The following is a 22060-nucleotide window of genomic DNA, read 5'->3' as shown; positions in this document are numbered from 1 at the left end:
TTTTGCGCGAATGGATCAGTCTGCGTGCTAAGACTAAGATTCTGCTGCTTGATGAAAAGCATCTCGTAGACAAGACAGTCAAATTTTCCTTGGCTTATTTTTAGAATGTGGAATTGGCTTTCTTTGAGGAGGCTTGTATCCCCATCATACTGTCGAAAAGTGACGGTTTACTGATCACATAATTGCATAATTGACCTCTTGGCGTACAACTGAACTGGGCTCAAAAATATAACTAACATTTCGGGAGATAAAAATGGATTCAATTTTACTTGAGAGATTATTTTTAGTTTTATTTGAGAGGTTCCTCTACAAGTAATCGTAGAATACAGGTGGAAGACAATACGAAAAGGCCGTTGGAACGCAGTCAAGGGTGACCGCGAGTGCGTAACAGAGCTGACCGCTTAATAAAGATGAAAATCACAGTAATTAAGGGGTAATAATTTCGAAACTTTGAAAATCGACCGCTAAATACAGGTTGATCACTAAATACAGTGCTGCTTGATACAGCTTTGCCTGAATGAACCACAGCAGAACAGAAAAAAATTAACAAGTGCGGAGAGGTGAAGTGTGGAAGTTTTTGTAACCTCTGTTAATCGAGGTCCTATCTTCTAATCGAGAAAATACGATAATATTTTTCTTAGTGTGAAGTTCATTTTCAAAAGCATTTGTTCAACATACGGAAGGGACTTTCTTGTTACGCAGAACCTCATCATATCACATGTTTTGTGGTCAAATCGGCAATTTAGAGACCCGTTATGCTTTCTGAACACGAATCAAGGAGCCTCTGATAGATTTTCATGAAAGTTAGAATCAGAAGGTGAAACACTTACCATTCCTGTCACAGAAGCTTCGATTTAAACCACGCGCGTTTATGTCCTTGACGTTATCATATGCTGTACCGTGAAATAGGTACCACTCGTTACTGTGTTAACATCACTTCCGTGCTGATCCTCAAAACAGCCAACATCAAAGCGTGGTCCGTCGATCAGTTATCAAAAATCCAAAACGACGATCCACGAATTGTGGTAGTCACTGGCGTTATAAAAATGTTTGCTGAGATGAAAACACAACTTGTAGCCAAATCGTGACTTTTTTCTCTTAGATTGTATGCGCCATGCCCACACCAAAGTTCTTCTAAACAACTCTGTTAGAAGCGAGTTAACAATATATTTTGGCCTAATTACAGCTTGTGTTTCGAGCGTTATTGAGCTCTTCGTCAGAGCGATGACGAAAGGTTCGAAACGTTAAAACTAAATTATCATCTATTATCCCCAACTGACGCAGCACCACAGAAATGTACCCCTTTCACTTTAAAACAGCTGTGTAAGGTAAAGTAATCGCCGCGAGGGAACTCTTATAGTTTCTGTATAGAATCTGTTCAGTGTCAGAGTTTATAACTTAAAATTATCTGTTAATAGAAGTTCGTATGTTCAAATATAGCAGAGGGAATTTGATCGATCAATTAACAGAGATAATTTAGTCAGTTTTAATGCACTCAATTACTTTGTTCGATAAATTAGCAGAGATAATAAAATTAGCAGAGATAGTCAGTCAAGAGATAGTCAGATAATTAAATTAGCAGAGATAGTCAGTTTTAGTGCGCTCAAACCCGTATATTGACATGAACTTTGACTGTCCCTCGTTTCACTTTCTCTAAAGAGTGTGTTACAACATTCTTTGGCTTAGTGCCCCTGTGGTGGATGATGTGTGGTTACTAAGCACACCAGGTTTCTATTTAAAGAAACTTTCTCGGAAAAACCGGATTTATTTCTCAGAAACTTTTGCTGGCGCTTGTGCTTTGAAGCGAAAATGAAAATGGAACTTTCCCGGATGTAACGTTACGAGGGTGTAAACATTACCAGTGGAAGTTAGCGACTGCCAACCACGCACAACAGATTGATAACTCGAACATTTCGCTGTTCTCTCAAGCTTGAAAATCATGGGAGGCAAGAACAGGTAATAATACACCAGTTACATTAAATATAACTCGAAGTGCGGGTTAGATATGAGTTTTATCAGGTCTACACATATATTTGTGCTACCGGAAGCAAACCCAACCGAAGAGTAAGTTTTCTACAGCGCTTCATCCACAGCACAATTTGAAACCAAATTTTTGACTGAAATAGCAATATTTTCAATCCATCCTTTACATAAACTAGCAATAATACTCGTACTAATAAACTAGCAATAATGCTCTAATCTTATAGTTAATAAAGTAGCGACTATGCTAAAAGACATAAACATTGTGTATGTGAACCCTTGTGGTAAACATTGAATAGGGAATTTTATCATAACTAATTTACGTAGCGCGAGTAACTTCAAATGATTTAGATGACGGTCTTAACAAATTTCGACATAAAGGTTTGGTACGAAGAAATTGCATTCCTCTTTAGCCCTTGGTGAAAAGAAAATATATTAAACCAATACATTACATTGTAAACATTAGGTCCTTGCATGAGAATTCAAGATGGAGGATTCATAATTGCCGACCAATTAACCAGGTTTTCGTGCAAATCAGAGGCGTTTGAGAACACAGAGCAAGAAGCTGTACCACAAGCGGGTGTTTGAGACGGAGGAGAGACGAAAAACATTTATGCTTTCTTATTTACCATTTTAGAGTACTTTATTTCCGGCCTCCATCGAATAACTTGTGTCGTAACTAATTTTCGCTTTATCAGTGAGTTTGAATGACACAGGGATCAATATACAAGGATCCTTACTCATTCGATTTAGATAGTTTCAGTTCTATGAAGTGCCTTGCGATCGAAAATCATGAAGAACTATTTACTAATTATGTAAGATCAACTGAAGGTGTCTGACCAGCGATCATCGACATAATACCATAGTTTGCCTGCTGTATGGCTGCCTCTGCGTGCTCCCAACTGATTGTGCTCTTTGTTGTTAATTTCTAGTAAGGAAAATGAAGATGACGAGAACTCATGGTTGTCTTTTGAAGAGGGTAAGTGTATCTTTGATGGAGCAGGGGGAGAGAGAGAGGTTCTTAAGCAATACCCAAATAGTTCCTTAAAACTTAATCTTTTACCAAAGAAAATGTTTCTCTAGAGCAAAAGAAGTAGAAATGGGTATTTGCTACATAATGTGGGTACTTGCTACGTTAAATGGTTATTTGCTACGGAGTGGTTTTTGTGCAATAAAATCTTTCAATTGTGACATATAATTCAAAAAACAGGTTTAACATGTTTTCTTTCACAAGCGCAGAACTTTCCTACCGAAAAAACCAATATAAAGTAAAATATAATGATTTTCTAAAGAAAAAAGATAATTGACGTTCTCAAAATAATCTGACTTGTTAAGTCGAGTTGATACTATATGTGGGAACGCAGTTTTGTTCTAAAATTAAGATGGTGTAGAAAGTAAAATATTCCATATCCCAGAACCACTGACCTCTGCGATACTAGTGCAGCGCTCTACCAATTGAGCTAACAAGCCAATGTCAAGCCAATTTCAGGCCCGTACAGGCCTGAAATTTTTTTCAGGTCTGATTTTCACTATTGCTCAAATAGTGCTTTACTGCGAAGGATCGTTCACATATACGTCTCATAACCGCAGTTCATACATATGTTTCATATGTTTGTTGTTGTTTGATTTATCATCTACGGGTTTATGTCGAGTTAATTTGATGGCCTGCTCCCAGTTGGCTTGTTAGCTCAATTGGTAGAGCGCTGCACTAGTATCGCAGAGGTCAGTGGTTCGAATCCCGTACAGGCCTGAAATTTTTTTCAGGTCTGATTTTCACTATTGCTCAAATAGTGCTTTACTGCGAAGGATCGTTCACATATACGTCTCATAACCGCAGTTCATACATATGTTTCATATGTTTGTTGTTGTTTGATTTATCATCTACGGGTTTATGTCGAGTTAATTTGATGGCCTGCTCCCAGTTGGCTTGTTAGCTCAATTGGTAGAGCGCTGCACTAGTATCGCAGAGGTCAGTGGTTCGAATCCCGTACAGGCCTGAAATTTTTTTCAGGTCTGATTTTCACTATTGCTCAAATAGTGCTTTACTGCGAAGGATCGTTCACATATACGTCTCATAACCGCAGTTCATACATATGTTTCATATGTTTGTTGTTGTTTGACTCAGTAGGTAGTTGAGTATTTGCGACGGTAGCAAATACTCACACTAAATTTTAACTACTACCAAACCTCTCAATACCTGAAAAACACACATCTACATCGTTTTATCGTATTTCTTTTTTAAATATATACTTTTTCCTTTTCTGGGTGCCCCTGTGTCCATGTCAATTGTATACGGTCTACTTTTTAGTTCCTCTGAGAGTGTTATATCCTTTTCGGTTGTAAACGCACGATTTAACAAGAAGCTACTAGAAACATGACAGTTTAATCAAAAGGTTGAACGTGCGCATTTCAAAGCTGTGACTCAGAGTCTTATTTTGCTCTGAAATGCACTCCACTACACAGCAATACTCTGCACTGTTAAAGAATGTCAACTAGAGGTTAATCCTTGGAAAAGGCGTGCGTTAGATGGTTTCGCACGAGTGGAGAAGTATCAAGCCGGGGTTAAACGTTCCAACTTTCTTAGATAACATTTGTTGATCTGACATTGTTGGGGCGTTAGGCATCCATGTTTGTTCAACCGATTTTTGTTGGACGAACGTTTCATAAGTTCTCAAACATTAGTCCTACAAAAAATGTCGGACAAGCATGTATGCCAAATGCTCTAACATTGTTGAATCAACAAATCTGCTATAACAATGTTGGAACGTTTAGCCCGAGCCTTAGAAAACGAATGAAGATGCGAAAAGAACGAGCGAGTTTTCTGATACAGTTCGATGAGCAAAATAATGAGAATCGTACAAAATTAGTTCGTGCCATAATAAACCGTCCGCATTGTCACGTCAAAGCGCAAAGGTGGTAGATGGTTAAAGTAAAACAGTAAGCAAGAAATCTTAAACGTGACGGTCATAACGGAGAAATCGCAATAGAGATAAACGAATAATTTCTCAATAACGAAGACTTACACAGGTTGCGTTGCAACTAAAAAAATTCTTAAATGTATTCTAAACAGTGCAACGCATTGTAAGCTGAACTATTCAGAACTATCAAACATTACTCGGCAGTGCACTGTACTGTACTAACGGCACTTGCAGAACATCTGAACTAAGTAACAACACTGAACTGGGAAAAAACTCTTAATTATTACTATACAGGGCGCCACACTGTACAATTCACTGTAGTGTTGTTCGGTACAGTGAAGTGCACTGCATAGTAAGATTAAATGTTACTATGCAGTCTTTTGCATTGTACTCAAGAACACTACACTGAACTGTTGGAACAGCTAAATCTTACTATGCAATGGGCTGCAGTGTACTGAACAACAGTACACTGAACTGTTGGAACAGCTAAATCTTACTATGCAATGGGCTGCAGTGTACTGAACAACAGTACACTGAACTGTTGGAACAGCTAAATCTTACTATGCAATGGGCTGCAGTGTACTGAACAACAGTACACTGAACTGTTGGAACAGCTAAATCTTACTATGCAATGGGCTGCAGTGTACTGAACAACAGTACACTGAACTGTTGGAAAAGCTAAATCTTACTATGCAATGGGCTGCAGTGTACTGAACAACAGTACACTGAACTGTTGGAACAGCTAAATCTTACTATGCAATGGGCTGCAGTGTACTGAACAACAGTACACTGAACTGTTGGAACAGCTAAATCTTACTATGCAATGGGCTGCAGTGTACTGAACAACAGTACACTGAACTGTTGAAAACTGTTAAATGTTACTGTGCAGTGGGCTGTACTGTACATTTGACGCCAAAACTAAAATAACGTTTTTTCGTAGGAAAAGTAGTTTTACTTTAATTTATGGATTCTTATTTTTAGCGTTATAAGAAAAAAATTACTACGAGGTGGATGACATATGTGGTTAACATACAGAAAGTCAGGTATAAGTTTAAGGTATATTTCGGTTTTTACTGAATTCTGGATATGACTACGCTTCTATTTCAACTAAATGGCGCTCGACGGTTTTTGAAGTTGTTTTTTTAAGAAGATCTAGATATTGTTGTTCTTATTAACGTTTGAACTTCTAGTGGGTTTTTAGTAAAATGATTGATTTAGTCGTTCTCCTCTATATATGTATAGTTGCAATATCCTATCGATTATATTAAGAAATCATCTTTTCACAATGGCAAAGGAAGTAGAAGTTCACAAAAAACGGGAAACACTTTAAGTGAAAGGGATAAGAAGTATAGTGATTACATGTTATAATATTTGACTTAGAGTTAAAGGACTGAAATGTTTTCTTGAGATAATCTCAAATCTATTCTTAGATTTCAACTTGAATCTATTTTCAAAAATCGATTGTGTTTAATCAAAATGATATATCAGTTTGCATGACTGACGTGAAGTAAAAATATGTTGTTACTGGTGTTGTTGTTGTTGTAGCCCTGTTGTTGTTGTTGTGGCCCCCTTGCCCAGCTTGGGAATACCCTTACCTAAGAAGATAAGTGCCCAATACCCATGTTGGTTGAAGACTGCGTTCGTTTGTCGGTATAATTAAGGGAATGGGTGATGTTTATCATTTGAAAAAGGGACGCTTCTATTACTATCAGCCTGTAAAATCAGCCCTAAAATATAAGCTTCCTACGTCCATCTTTTCTTAATACTTTATTGCTTAATGTATCTTAGAAGAAACAAACTCGTTAGATACGACTATCTGTGGCCCTGTTTCTTTGCACTTGCAAAATGCTATCTAAAGTATACTACGTAGCAAATAAAGACCAAAACGAAATGTAAAGAGTGAATAAATTGAGCATCAGGCGAAAAACAAGCAATTATGAATCAAGCAGTACGTTATTTTCAAGTGTTGCAGTCATACAGGAAAAAGAACTCGTGAATTATACGTGCCCATCTGAAACTAGGTGTGTTGGAAACTGGGCTAAAGCCTGAAACTAAGCCTGCATTGGAACTGACTTATGCACGATTTTAAAACTGAACTAGGAGTACACTGCATACAAAATTAAGCTCATATTCTAACTGAGCTATACTCGCATTTAAAACTGAACTAGGCATGGACAGCAAACAGAACTAACTAAGCTCATATGATATTAAAACTAGGTTATGCACACACAAAACTAAGCTCGCATTGTAACTGAGTTGTAAGCTTATTTAAAACTTAACTTGACACACACTAGAAACAAAACTAAACTCACATTGTAATATATGATTTATACAAGCAACTAAAACTGAACTTGGTTGACACAGTAAACAAAACTGCGCCCATGTTGTACGTCGTAGCTAAGTTTTGCACGCATTTAAAACTCAATCAAGAGTATATTAGAAACAATACTAAGTTCACATTGTAACAGAGTAATGCCTACCTTTGAAACTGAACAAGGCGTATACCAGAAAGACTTAGATCTCGCCGTATCTTCGTAATGTGTGCAATTAACACTACAGTTAGCGCACACTGGAATTAAAACTAAGCTTGCATTATTTGAGAGTTATGTGTGTATTTTAAACTAAACTAGGCACATGCTGGATACAAAAACTGGCTCACACTGTAACAGAGTTATGCATGCATTAAAAACTGATCATAACTACACAATGGAGACAAAAGTAAACTCATATTGTAACAAAGGTATGCGTACCGCTTAAAACTCAATTAAGCTAAGCGTAAACTAGAAAGAATACCAAGCTCACATTGTAACTGTCTTATGAGCCAATTTAAAGCTATATCACACATACACTGGAAATAGGCTAAAGTCACAATGTAGGTAAGTTATTTTCATGCATACAGAACAGAACAAGGCGTTTATCAGAAATACAACTATGAATAGAGTTGTGCCGGCATTTAAAACTGAACTAAGTTTAAACACGAATCAAAACTAAGCTTACATTGCAACAAAGATTTGCGCAAATTAACAAATATGAGTTAACATTATAACAGAATCATGCACGTATTTAAAGCTGAAATAGGCCTACACTAGAAAAAAAATTAGGTTCACATTCCAACAGAGTTATAAATGCAGTAAAAGCAGAACAAGGGGTACACTGGAAAAATTTTTGTCCCTTTCAGGTTTGAATAAGGATTGAATGCTGATAGAAGTTACGCTACCTAAAGTAACACTTGAAGGAAATTTTTCACGCCACAAAGCGCTCGTAGTCGTCCAAATCACTACCTATGTAAAGTAACACGTTTATAAGATTAAGATGCTATTATGATTTAACTTACATAAACATAAAAAAATCCTTTCCACAACACTTTTAATTGCTTAATATTTCAGCAGTTTGGAAATGAAAATATTCCTTACAAAAATGCGCGTGTGCGCTCTATTTGTCAGTAAAGCGTGTTATAGTTTACTTTGAAAAATACAAAGGGGTAGATTGTTCTTGAGCAATACGCAAATTGCTCCGTAAAACTTAATATTTTACTCCAAAGAAAATGTTACCTGAGCAAAAGAAGTAGAAATGGGCATTTGCGACAGAAAGTGGATATTTGCTACTTCAAATAGGTATTTGCTACGCAGTGACTTTTGTGCAATAAAATCGTTTAATTGCGACATATAATTGAAAAAACGGGTTTAACATGTCTTTCATACGCGCACTTTCTGACCAAAAAAACGCACTTAATGTAAAGTATAATGATTTTATAAAGAAAAAAGATTATTGAACTTCTCAAAAAATCTTGACTTGTTAAGTCGAGTTGATACTATATGTGGGAACGCGGTTTTGTTCTAATGTTAAGATGGTGTGGAAAGTAAAATATTCCAGATCCCAGAGGGGTTTTACGGCGATAAAAAAGACCTAGAGGACCTTTAAAGTCCGTCAATTTTTTATTTTAGTGATTTTTTTGAGGATGTACCAAAGATTGATTATTTGCTACCTTGGTCGTGTTTAGATTGATATACTGTCTGAAGATTTCGTATTGGTCAGTAACTTTGAATAGATGTATTATAAGTGAAAAATAGAATAAGATATTTCGCTGTAAAAACGGGAAAATATTGGAAATTTTTAAATCAAAAATAGAAGAGGAGAAAAGGTAGCGGAGACTCAGCCATGAATCTGGAGAGAGAACGAGCGAGAGAGAGAGAGAAAGAGAGAGAAAGCGAGAGAAAGAGTGAAGCGGTACGCGTCGACAATATCCTTCCATATGTCAAACAAAAATTAAAAAGGATAGTAACATCAGATAGTGGTGGAGGTGTAGGCTATGGCACAGTTACCCAATTAAGGCAGAAGGATGGTGGCAGGAATTATCACCGCACAGAATTAAGAAAGAAATGATTGCGAACAATTATTGGACACAGTTTTTAACCTTGTTTTTAACCTTATTGATGTACACTACCTGTTTTAGCTGATTGCCATTTGTTTGTAGATAAAAATGTCCAGCAGAAAAAGGGTAACTGTTCCTTACCCCAAAAGAACACTCAGGTGGAATCATTTGCTCGTAGAAAGAACGTTACAGATGTTGTTGAGCCTGGACAAGAATTCGAAGCTCAAGCAAACTCCGCGGAGGTCGTGAGGACTACCTCATGTGACGGTGTTCCTGGCACTCAGGAAATTACCCTTTCTTTTGACGTTGCCCCTGAAAAAGTACTTCAGGCACTCACGAAATCACCCGTTCTTTTGGCATCATCCCATGAAAAAGATGTCTCTGATGCTGCGACGAAGAATATACCAGATAATTATGCTAAACCAATCGTCAGAAAGGACGACGTTATCGAACCTGCTCCCATTGAAAAAAGAGAAAGCGCAGATATTTTATATTTTGACTCAGTCTCAATCGATGCTCACAGAACTGACGGAAGCTCTGTTGAAGGAGATAGCCCAAGCAGTGGACTTCTTAGTGTTGCCAAAACTGGCAGCAATGGACATAGTGATAGAAGAAGTCTTGTTGGCGTTGCTGATGTTCGTATGATGACACCCACTGATGATATCGACAGGAGTGGGCATGTTGTTTGTTCCACGGGAAACTTTAACAATGTTGGCAGTGAGGAAGCATGCCAGCTTGGTGAAATTTTCCAGAACAGCATTGAATTTAATGAAACAAATGGTGAAAGTGTGAAAGTGAACATGAAACTCACCCGTAGCAATCCTGTCTTTGCCGCTGATACTTGTGATAAAAGAAACATTGAAAATGCTGATTTGAGAGCAGTACCAAAGTGCGCTGACAGTAATGGTGACAGCATCGGAAAAATTGATACTGTTCAGAATAATAGTTATCAGACTAACAACGTCCATGCCAGCCTTGAAACTACTGACGATAAAAAGGATGTCGATGCTGTTTCATTTACTTTGAAAGAAAGTGTTCATATCGACTCGTTCGCACATATTGGTAGTCCTGAGAAAGACCACGGTAGCAATGGACATGTTACACTTGTCACTGACAATAATACCATTGGAAGTAGTGATTTCAACGATGACTTTGTCATTACTGGTTTAGGTACTAGTATCATTGGACATGCTTTTGATAAGGATGTTAACAGCAGTCCAAAAAGCAGCAGTGGTAGCAGCAGCCACCGTGGGGGAGAATCTCACACCAGAGGTGAAACTGGAACAGAAAGCATTGCAGTTACTGATTTTAGAGGAAGCGCTGGACGTAGTGGGAAATATGATTGTACCAATTTTGAATCTGATGGTTGCGGTGGCCACAATAGTGTTCTTGAAGAAGATATTTGTGGCAAATTCAAAGGCAGCCAGAGCAGCAGAGGACTAAATGTTAAGGTTGATCTTGAAAATGTGCGAAATGTTCACCCAGCTCTAGAGCAGGGTGATTGTTATGGGAGTGGCGATGTTTGCTACTATTTAGAAGAAGGAAAGAAGGATGCAAATCAAAGCGACAACGCGTATGCAGACTTCTGCTTTGAAGACTATGCAAAACAAAGCTCGAAAACTGATGAAATACAAGAGGACAACGTCGATGACGATGCTTATGCTGACTTTTGCTATGAAGACTATACAAAACGTAATTCGAAGACTGGTGAAATACAGGAGGGAGAAGACGATAACGACGCGTATGCTGACTTCTATTTTGAAGACCATGCAAAACATAACTCGAAGACTGCTAAAATACAGCCGGAAAACGAAGACGACGAAGAAGAAGGGGAAGGAGATGAGGACGATGAGGAGGAGGAATGCTGTTGGTTTAACAGCTGCACACCACAACGAGACAGCTTCGTCGATGAAGAGCTTCGAGAAGAGGGAACAGCCGGGGAAAAGGCGAAGAAAACAGAGAAAGAAGATCAGCAGGATGATGATGGTTGTGGTGATGATGGCAATGATAATGCAAATGATATGGAGCATGCACAGGAAAAGAAGAGAGGGAAAGACTATGGCGTTGATGATTATGATTATACTGGCGTAAATTATATCGTGGAAGATGATATGGAGATTGAGGAAAATAACGAAGGAGAAGACAAAGAAGATGAAAACGAGGAGGAGGAAGAAGACGAGGAAGAGGAAGAAAACGAAAAAGAGGAAGAATATGACGGTGAAGATAGCGATAATTATGAGGGAGAAGTGGACGAAGAATTGAAAGAAAAAGGAGGAGGGAAAGACTATGGTTTTGATGATCATGACTTTGTTGGCGTAAACTATATTGAAGAAGATGATGTGGAGGATAAAGATAGCGAAGGAGAAAAGGTAGAAGGCGAGGGAGAGGAAGAAGACGAGGAAGATGAAGAAGACGAGGAGGAGGAAGACGAGGAGGAGGAAGAAGACGAGGAGGAGGAAAAGGACGTGGAAGAGGAAGAAGACGAAAAAGAAGAAGAATATGACGATGAAGATAGCGATAATTATGATGAGGTGGACGACTACTTAGATGATGATGATGGTGAATTAGCTCGTAGCCACGATATCAAACGGTATGAAGCTAACACATCGCATTCAAGAAATTCCAGCAACTATTCGGGCTACAATGTTGAGAACAATGCGCATTCATCAGCTTCATTAACCAAGCCATCTTGGCACGTCTCTGATGGACGAAATGGAAATCTGACAAGAGAACTGTTCATCGACGGAAGAGCCAGACACGACAAAAGTTTTTCAGAAAGCCACTTTATTCCGAGAGACCCTGATGACAGTTCATTGCCACATCAGTTGTCATCTAAATCTGAAGCGTTTGATACAGATGTGTTTTTGGTCAATGGATTAAACACGAGAACAACAAAGGATGCACTGTTGAACTTTTTTGAGGTAATTAGTGGTGGACAAGTTAGAGAAATAACATTGTTGAAAGATGGGAACGCTTTGGTTACAATGGAAACCCCAATTGAAGGTTTGTGTTGTAAGTTTTAAATATCAATTTAATCATTTTCTCTGAACGGTTTTGCGTGCAGTGCATTCGGATTGTGTTGAATCCGTATTGGACTTACGTCTTCTCGTGGTAACGAGATACTATGTCGTACCTCAGTTATCTCAGTAAGTTTTATCTCGGGTATTTTAAGATTTTCTAAAATTTTGAGCATCGCCTATTTTGGTACTATGACACTTGTGCGGTTGCAAGAGATCAGTTTTGAATAATTGCATGTATTTTCAGACATCGCAAAGATGAAAGAGAAGTGTGGGAGACGAACGTTGGATGGGAACAAAATCACAATGAAGCTAGCCTCTCCCCTCACAAGTGTACTAGTGAGTGGTTTATCCTACGACACTTCTCATGAACTCGTGAAGTTGTATTTCGAAAGTCCTCGTAGTGGGGGTGGTCCAGTACATACAGTTTGTTTAACTGGAAAGGAAGGTCAAGCAGTTGTTGTTTTCAACAACGCAAAAGGTAATTAATTTCGAAAAACTGATGATGATTGTCCCGTTTACAATTTTTTAAGTTGACACTGATCTCAAACCATTAAAATCGGCTACTCTTTGGCTAGGCTAAGCTTCTGTGTTAACGGTTTAAAGAGAAATGTCGGCTATGATGACTTTTTCAGGCCATTTGTCACTTGCAGCTAATGTTCAGAGTATCGACATGTGAGAATGAAACAGGCGTGCCTAAGAATCAAATTTCTTCTCAATCAGAACTCCTTAATCAGTTCATTGCTTGATTTACTTGAAACTGAAAGTGCAGTGGACTTTAAGAACCTACTTACTCAAGCTTGCCAAGAGCGAGCTGAAAAACCGTTTTGTACTTATAAGCTGAACCTTTACCTTACAGACATGGAACGTGTGTTAGCAAAACAGGAGGAGCGACCGCATGTTGTCGACGGTGAGTATCTTACAGTGACAGTTTTCCATGCGCTACTTCAAAACCTCGATGAAGATGATACAGTGGGAAAAGTGGATTCTTCGCCTCGACACTATAGTTCTGAGAAATTTCTAGCAACCAAACAACCGAGTCAGACAGCCAAGCAAAGGTTGTGTTTGGCTGTAGACCCTGATGTAATGGAGTTTATCCATGAGTCATTTTACTTGAAAGATTTACTGGATGTACTAGAAAAGAGACAATGTGATTTAGATTGGAAGGCAGGGAGAAAGCATGCTTTTATTCAGTATGACGGAAACCCAGAAGACAATTGTAGTGCTTCCCTTTGCATTGAAGAAGTGCAGGCGTTTCTCAGAAAATTTTTACGGTGGCATGTTCCCATAGAAGGAGACATATGGAATGCTCTAAATTCAGGGTCTATGACCGAGATCTACGATTTTCTGGGAGATGATCGTCCTCTTGTGAAATTGTCTGAAAGAGACTCTGGTCTCTATTTGAGGGTGGTTTCTCTTAAATCAGATAAAGATTCTTATGAGAAAATACTCCAGAAAGCACTAGCGTATGTCTATTGTCCAGAGAGGGACCGAAACTATCGGACAGAAAAGATAAGAGATGTGTCAAAGGAGCGAGTTCAGCTTTTAAGAAAAACTAACTTCGAGTGCAATCTCCAGCAAGAATTCGAAGAGTTGACAGTTTGGATTGACGACGAAAACGAGGAAATATTACTTGTAGGGCCGCAGGACGAGGTGACAGATGCCATAGCAAGATATTGTGAGTTGAACGCTGAAATAACTGAAAAGAAATTACAGCTTCCTTGTGGTGTCTTGGACATGCTTAACATCGCTACAGCATCGCAGGTACTAAATGACGAATTGTCTGCAAATGAGGTAGACGCTGTGTTTTTCCTTGAGGAAGACGAGTCAACTTCGCGCGTCGTCGCCGCAAAGATACTTGGAATCTCATCAGAAAAAGCGGAGAAGGCATCCGATCTCATTAACAGATTAACAGCAGAAACAGCACTAAAAATCAAAGAACGAGATTTAGTTTTGACAACTACGTTTGAATGGGACCAGGTCTGCGACGAGATCGAAAAGGATGGTACAGTTGTAATTCGAAGAGATGAAACTGGCAGAACATGGCTTGCCGGTCTCTCAAGAGATGTTGAGTTTTCCGCCAAAAAGTTGCAATTGTTTATCGAAGAGAGAGCCGCGAAAATATCAAAAAAGAACTTTTTATGCCCCTCGAAGCAAATCAAGAGATATTTAAGAGAATATGGCAAACGTGATTTGATTGCCATACAAACGAAACTTAAGAAATATGACATCACGATTCTTGACGGACAAGATGGTCATAACTTCATCATTTCGGGGCAAGAGGACGGTTTAAATCCCGCAAGGTACATGCTGGATCACCTTATTCAGGGATTAGTGACTAAAAAACTTAAACTAAGCCAAGCGGGCCTTAGAAAGTTCTTTTCCGATGGCAAGGCAGACAATATTGCGGAAAAGATCGAAAAGGACCGGAAGTGTGTTGTTGGTATCGAAAAAACCTTGGCTAAAATTGAAACAGGGAGGCTTTCACGCAAGGCAGCACTTATTGAATCAGAGTCTACAGAGAGCGAAGATGAAGAGATGACAGAAGAAAAATCTGTTTCAAGTTTGCTTCAACAGAAAAGTGCTTCATTTTGTATTACGACTCAGGGACATAACATCTCATGGAAGGCAGGGGACATTGCCAAAGAACAGGTAAATCTCAATACTTAGCCGTTCCTTTAAGCAAGATCATTATGCCATCTCTGTGTAATTTTAATCAAGCCTGAGCATGATCACTTGGACACTTTGTGATCTGCCATTTGTTGTTCACGGAATACTGTTTCTCACTAATTTCCGTCTTGACGAAAAGAGACAGACCCCACGCAGTGGTGGAGGGTTTCCCCTATTGACACATTGTTAGTGCTGTGTCATACGTTTGCTCAACCCACGGGACATCATACATTTCAATTATGATCATCCTAAACTTTTACTTTTTACATTTATTTTCAGGCCGATATAGTTGTGAGCTCTCAAGGAGCATGCTCGAGTTCGATCAGACGTGCTGCCGGTCCAAGAATGCGACCAGTGACACCCAACCCTGGAGAGATTGACGTTTCACCGGGATTCCAGTTGCCTTGTACTCACGTGATTCATACGTACTGTTCGGAGTGGAGGGAAGGAGGTGGAGGAACGGTTGGTGCATTTTTCAGTGAAAAAAAAAAATTAATGGCAGCTCGAGCCACTTTCAAGTATTTAAAACATATTTACTTCCTGCTTTTAAAGGCACGAGGTCTTATTGATTCAGCATCAGTTGGAGAAAGAACAATTATTGTGTGATACCCCCCTACCAACGCAGCACCACAGGATCTTTAGAAACTTGCCCCACTTATTCATTTTACGTAGCTGAGGTGCGCATGTTTGCTGACACCACACGAACCATTATGAGGTGATTTGGTTATATCAACTAAGTTGAAATTGTAAATTAACCGCCGTAAAGAGTTTAAAAGCTGACGTTTTGAGCGTTAGCCCTTCGTCATATAACCAAATGACCTTGTTACCCCCACCGACGCAGCACCACAGTTTCTTTAGAAACGTACCTCCTTTATTCATTTATTATTATTATTATTATTATTATTATTATCATCATACATTCTCTTACTTCATACCTACAGAAAATAGATGTTATAAAAAATAGAAAATAGAAAATAGAAGTGACGTCATACCTACAGACAATAGTTTTATGCACTCTTGCCTTTACAAATGCGGCTCAGAAATATGCATTATAAAACAGTTATTGGATTCGGTTTTCGCATGATAGTTATAATTATCAAAGCCTCAGTTTGTGTTAGTCGCCTCAGCCTTCGGCTTTGGCAGATAACACAAACTTTGGTCTTGATAATTATCGCCATCATGCTCAACCTCGTCCAATAATTGCTAATTGTAGCCGGTTAATCATGAACTTTATGTCTTCCTGTCTTACTTACTTATCCTGCTCATTTTGACCGTTTTATTCTGTCACACCTAGGCATTAAGATCCATCGTTCGAAAATCGCTCGGCAAATCCAATGAGCTCAATGGAACTTCCATCGCTTTCCCTGTGATTGGAACTGGGAATTTACAATTCCCTAGAAGCGAAGCTGCGAGGATCATGTTGGACGAAGCAGTCAGTTTCTGCGACAACAACCCACATTCTATTGTAAAGGACATTCGCTTCGTCATCTTTGACCAGGATCAAAATCTCATTACCGCCTTTCAACAGGAGATGAACAGCTTGCAATTAAGACGTGGAAGTTTTGCTAAGCCAGGAAGCACTGTTGAAACTCAAACATGGTGGAGGAAGATCCAGGTTGTTGAGGGCAGTCTTACAGAACAGAGAGTGGACGCCATTATAAACATCATTGGAAAAGACATGGACTTGTCCAGAGCTGGGGCACTGAGTAAGGCAGTGGCCAGAGCAGCTGGAAAGCGCGTGATACAAGAGTGCGAGGAGCTTGGACCGCAACCAGGTGGATCGGCTGTGATGACCAGTGGCGGGAACTTGCCTGTAAGTAATATTATTCACTTGGTACCAAAGTCTTCAGATAAACAGCACCTCCAAGCCTGCCTTGAAAAGTGTCTCTATCTTGCTCATTCGCAAGGTCTTCATTCCATAGCTATTCCAGCTATTGGAACAGGCGCATATCACGTGACTCCTTCTGATTCAGCAATTCTGACCTTTCAAGCTTTGGGAAACGTCAGTGGAACTTGCTCAAGCTTTTCCAAAGTCAAAATTGTAATTTTTGTAAAAGAAATGCTGGAGACCTTTGTTAAAGAGCACAAACGGGTCGTTCATTCGGCTGAGCAGTTGTTAACATCTAGCTCACAAGCAACGACGACATCAACAAAAACATCATACCCACCGTGGGAGTTTTCAGTGAGGAAGAAATCACCTAAATCAGTGTCGTGTAAAAGCGCTTCTACCGTCCATATCTCAGTGACTGCTGCAGATGATAAGACTGCAATAGCAGCTTTAGCAGCTTTGAAGGAAGGTTTCTCTGAATGTTGTACGACGCAAGTCATTCACGATGAATCTGTGAGTCAACTGTCTGACAGGCAAGTTAATCGTCTGCTGCAAAGCTGCAAAAAACGAGACATTGAACTGAAAATAGAGCCTGCCGGAAATCGAGTTGAAGTTCAGGGAGACCCAAATGATGTTACTGCAATTGTCGGGGAAATCTGGGTTGAGCTGAATGAAAGATGCAAAAAAGTAACAAACCGCGAAAATGCAAAATTGTTGGCTGGTCACGTGGAATGGCAATACATGTTATATGGTAAAATGAGACGTTTTAGTTCGACTAAAAACGCGAAGATCGAAGAAGCATACACTAAGAAGTCTCCAGATGTGACTGTTGGAATTTGTGGAGATCAATTTCAACTGTATTTTAAAGACAACACAGGAATAGGTAGCTTATCAGGAGAGCAGATCAAAATCAGCCGTAAGGTCCTGGGCAGAAGTGAAGGTAAGGGTTGAAGAAGTTCTTCAGCCGAAAACGTCTTTTGCAAAATATCTGTATTTTTTATATGCAGATGGGCAAAATAAGTGATAGCTATTTTTTCCACTTTCCCTTTCGTAAGTTTCATTTTGGGGATGATAATTTAATTTGCGATAATTTTTCATGACGACAATACGCAAAATTCGCAAAAATTAAAAACGCGCAGAATTGTCATGGAACACGGTATGCGAGTACTGTATTTCATTCAAGGGTAGACAAGTTCATAATTATTTCAATGTACATAGGTTTACCCTTCATTCAAAATTTATTGATCGAAATTTTTATCCATTTTTGCCATATGCGCCAATTTAAGCTACAGGAATATCACTGCCAAGTCATTGGGAAGCTATGCCAAGAGAGGCAAACGGAAATGAAATTACCGTCCATACAGTAAAACTTCGACCCCAGTCTTCCGAGTTCCAGAGTGTTGTAAGGATGTTTACAAAGACCGTGAACTCAGTAAACGTGAAGAGAGTGGAGCGAATTCAAAATCCCCTGCTTTACCAGGCGTATCAGCTGAGGAAACAAAAAATGGACAAAGACAACGGAGGCAACAATGAGCGACAACTGTTTCATGGAACGGCCTATAAAAACGTGAAGAAAATTAATTCTCAAGGATTTAACAGGAACTTCTCAGGATTGGCGCATGGTGAGTGAATATAAGTAGTTTAATGGCTAGTCTCGTCTGGCCTGACGCAGGATTCAAATTCTTACCCACTTGATCTTGAGTTATTGGGTCAACGACGAGTTGACCTGTTTGATTTATGTGCCTTCCCCCTTTGTTGAGGAAGCCTGAAGAAAACAATACCACACACACGTTAAACGTTCAAGATACTACATGCGGGCTTTCCCTGTTTATGGTACTTTACTCCTTTGCCAAGCGGACCTTTCACTTGACAAATATTAACAGAGACTTACTCTCTGAGCCCTGGAGATCGAAGCAAAATGCAGTTGAGATCATTTCCGTCGAATTCTCTGTGAAGCCAGCCGCATTATTTTTGATACACTCGAACCCCTCCCACGCCCCCTTGAGATGTCCATCTACCAGCTTTAGGGATATGAATGATAAATAAGTTCACTCTTTTCTTCCCACTCTCTAGATCTGAATTTCACTTCATTCATCACTGTTACGATCAGTTCATCTTTCCTTGCTTGCAGGAAATCGCCTGGGTAAGGGAGTTTATTTTGCCAGAGATGCCCGTTATTCCCTGCAGTTCACCCCTCAGAGTACTGATCATAGTCGATACATGTACCTTGCGCGTGTCCTGATTGGAAGGTATTGTCAAGGAGATTCACATTTAGTTGTGCCTCCCTCAAAGCATCCGTCACGGCCGGAAATTTTGTATGATTCTGTTGTAGACAACACAGGAAATCCAGGATCTTTCGTCGTCTTTGCTGACAGCCAGTGCTATCCCGAATATCTCATTAAGTTCTGATTTAGACTTACCAGCTAGTGTACATATAAGTAATGGACTACACCGGACGCGTTTTCATTTGTTCTCTTTGGAAGGAGAACCAGTTTTTAGGCTTAGCTTTGCAGGTGCAGGTCTTTTGAAGTCTTACGTGACAACTTAATAACAAGCGGTGTAACCAATCGATAAAGTGGACAGGATGAGTTCAAATCATTATTGATAAATGATGAAAAAAAAAAATCAAGCACTATGATTTGTGTGACCAGTGAGTTAAATCGACTGGCTTCCACTCCAATTCAATTCTCAGTCTATAGCTAACAGGAAAAACGGTTTTTCATAAGTAAAGTTTTTTCTTGGCGAGTTGTGCTCAACATGACGAAAAGAAAAGTAAAGGCAAAATTCGTTGTCACTGTTCCGCAAGTGTTAAATACCGATACAGTTGTACCTGCGCAAGTTCTGCTTGGTATGAAACAGTTTACCAAACGATAGCTGTCGATCAGGAGTACTTGGGGATCTGTTGATTGATTATTGATTGCTCGATTTCAATTGATATCAGGTAGTTGATAATCTCTATCAATTGATGTATTGCTAATATATAATTTCTGAATTTTGATAATATAAAAGATGGTTGTCAAGGTTTAGGTGCAGCCGTTTCCGTTAAGGGATACGAAACGTCTAAACTGATAGGGTACTTCGTCACTGAAGGTTCGGTAAATACACCAAAATGGTTGTTCAATCAATTAGTTTCTATAGCTCTCTCTAACGATTTGCCATTTTTTATGTTTTTAAATGTGATTAAAAATGATGGGGCGATATAACTCAAGATTTCGGGCGATATGCTTGCATTACGGATAGTTCTCACTAATTAAGCGCTTTCGTAATACGCTTTCAGATCAAAGGTTGAATGGGGTAAACATTGTCTTCGTTGGATATATATATATATACAAGTGTAAAGCGATGAAACATGAAGCAAACTTCTAACTGTTCCAGCTTTAATGTGGCGACGTTTCGGCCTTCGGCCTTCTTCAGGTGGAACGTATTTACATAGAAATTAAAAACTAAAAATCCTAGTAGGTTTACAGAATGACCTGAATTTATACTAAACGTAAGAAATAAAAATAGTATTGCGCAATGCATTCCAAACCTAAATAATTGGATATAATAATGGGTAAAAGGCAAGAATGTGCAATAGGCGAAATAACCATGAATGGTTGCGAAGAACTCAATTACATTGTGTAAATGATGCCCTAATTAAGTATTATAGCGGACGCGATTTTTGGATCTGAATTCGCGTCTTTTGTTAAGTCCGTGGGAACTGAGTGTACATAGTTGTGCGGTCCAGTAGGCCGCTCTCTCTTCTTCGATTACATCATCATTGCACAAATTAATTTCTTATGGTTGCAGTATAAGAGCTTTGTCAGGATGGGCCTTTTTTAATGATTCACTTTTCACATACTCATACTGTAGCGTTTACGGCGACCGAAATCTAAATTCTCAAGTTTAAGGGCGTGTCGCTCCAAAACGCGGTTAACGAGGTGTTTGGGACTAAGAAAATAACGATTATTCTCACAGTCAATCAATCTATCGAACGATCGATCATAAAATATCGGTCCCGCTTGTGCCAGAGGTTGAGAAAACAAAAGGGCAAAAGTTTACCAAGACTATTCAAAACTTACGAAGAACTGATTAAAGGGACGCTAAACTTGCCTTTAATATGCGCGTGGTGACGCTGAAAGGTCCGATTACAAAACCAGTAGAAATACAGAAAAACAGATAAGCATTGTAACTATGTGGCTATCTAAGATCATTCTGAAATTAATGAACTAATCAATAATCAATCAAAAAATGAGCCTTCTGGCTAATGTCCATAACACATACAACACATACAGTGACAAATATCCCCCCCCCCGGAAAGGAAATACAACCGAAAGTTACCTACGTCAGGCGAAAACATTAAAGGGGGTCATTGCATTTCTGAGCCAGAAACACATTCCTGAGTGCAAATCCTGTATGATTCAGAACGAATTTCCCTTAAAGCAAGGAAGGAGTAAAATTTTAAGAATCATTATTTGCAGTCAAAGATATTGAACCATTAAAAGATCAGGGTTTGAGATGTCCATAGAATTTTATTTGTACTGACATACACTGATGTTGCAAATATTATATTTATAGTATAATTGAACCCTTTCCAAAAAATTGTCATCCTTAGTTATTAATAATAAATTTTGTGTCATTAAAAAAACCATCATTTATCACCATGTCAAAATTATTCAGCATCCTACAATTTTTACACTGACAACCAAAAGTTAAAAAAAGAAAGATGTACAATTAAAATTTGACATTTGTTTAATATCATTACACTCTTTAAAATTTTGGTTTTGTGTTTAGAACAAACTGTACACAATAATTAGTGATATTCTGATTATGTCAAACAATCTGAGCGATTGAATCACTCCCAGATTCATTCTATCACCATGTGTAACTTTACCCACTCCCCCACACCCCCCCCCCCCCAAAAAAAAGACTATGGGAAGATTGAGCACCTAACCTAAACTCTAAAAAAATATAGAAGGTATTCTCCTCAGATAAGCGTGTGAAGAGCAGGCAGAAAAACATAATTATTCCACTCCAGGAGATGAGGGAGATTCTGGATTGCTGACTGAAAGAATATCAGTTAAGACAGGTTTTCTTGGCTCCCTGGGAATGTCAATGGGCACCAACAAGTCCTCAAATGGAGTGTTCCATGGTTGCTGCTTGCCACTTCCCAAAAGTAGAAAAACAATCCAGCCAACAACAAAAATGCCAGCAGTTATATAGAATACTTTCTGCCACTGTGTCCTCGTTGGCTGAAATGTTAAAAAAAAGATTAAAATCTTAAAATTTTATAGTC

The 22060-nt window shown here is 38.9% G+C and overlaps 2 protein-coding genes across 3 annotated transcripts in view; one reads left to right on the top strand and one right to left on the bottom strand.

The window, feature by feature from the left end:
• The first annotated feature begins 1807 nt into the window (after positions 1-1807).
• Positions 1808-21671, top strand: LOC111325269 (uncharacterized). 2 transcript variants are annotated; one of them, XM_022929063.2, is made up of 9 exons: positions 1808-1956; positions 2913-2959; positions 9373-12273; positions 12535-12768; positions 13147-14939; positions 15237-15419; positions 16252-17725; positions 18078-18407; positions 18917-21671. In XM_022929063.2, exons 1-9 carry the CDS (start codon positions 1940-1942, stop codon positions 19192-19194), a joined length of 7257 nt encoding a protein of 2418 aa, XP_022784798.2. In that variant the 5' UTR covers positions 1808-1939; the 3' UTR covers positions 19195-21671. The 2 variants fall into 2 exon arrangements, with proteins under 2 accessions (XP_022784798.2, XP_022784788.2); XM_022929053.2 differs by having other exon boundaries at positions 1810-1956; positions 18072-18407.
• Positions 21277-22060, bottom strand: part of LOC111324817 (sialin) — an 18240-nt gene continuing 17456 nt past the window's right edge. The window contains exon 10 of the mRNA XM_022928471.2: positions 21277-22016. Within this exon, the coding sequence (XP_022784206.1) occupies positions 21789-22016 (228 nt within the window). The 3' untranslated portion in view covers positions 21277-21788. The remainder of the gene's footprint in view (positions 22017-22060) is intronic.

Source organism: Stylophora pistillata, chromosome 2, assembly GCF_964205215.1.
Source record: "Stylophora pistillata chromosome 2, jaStyPist1.2, whole genome shotgun sequence".
Classification (NCBI taxonomy): domain Eukaryota; kingdom Metazoa; phylum Cnidaria; class Anthozoa; order Scleractinia; family Pocilloporidae; genus Stylophora; species Stylophora pistillata.
This window is presented reverse-complemented; position numbering and strand designations above follow the sequence as displayed.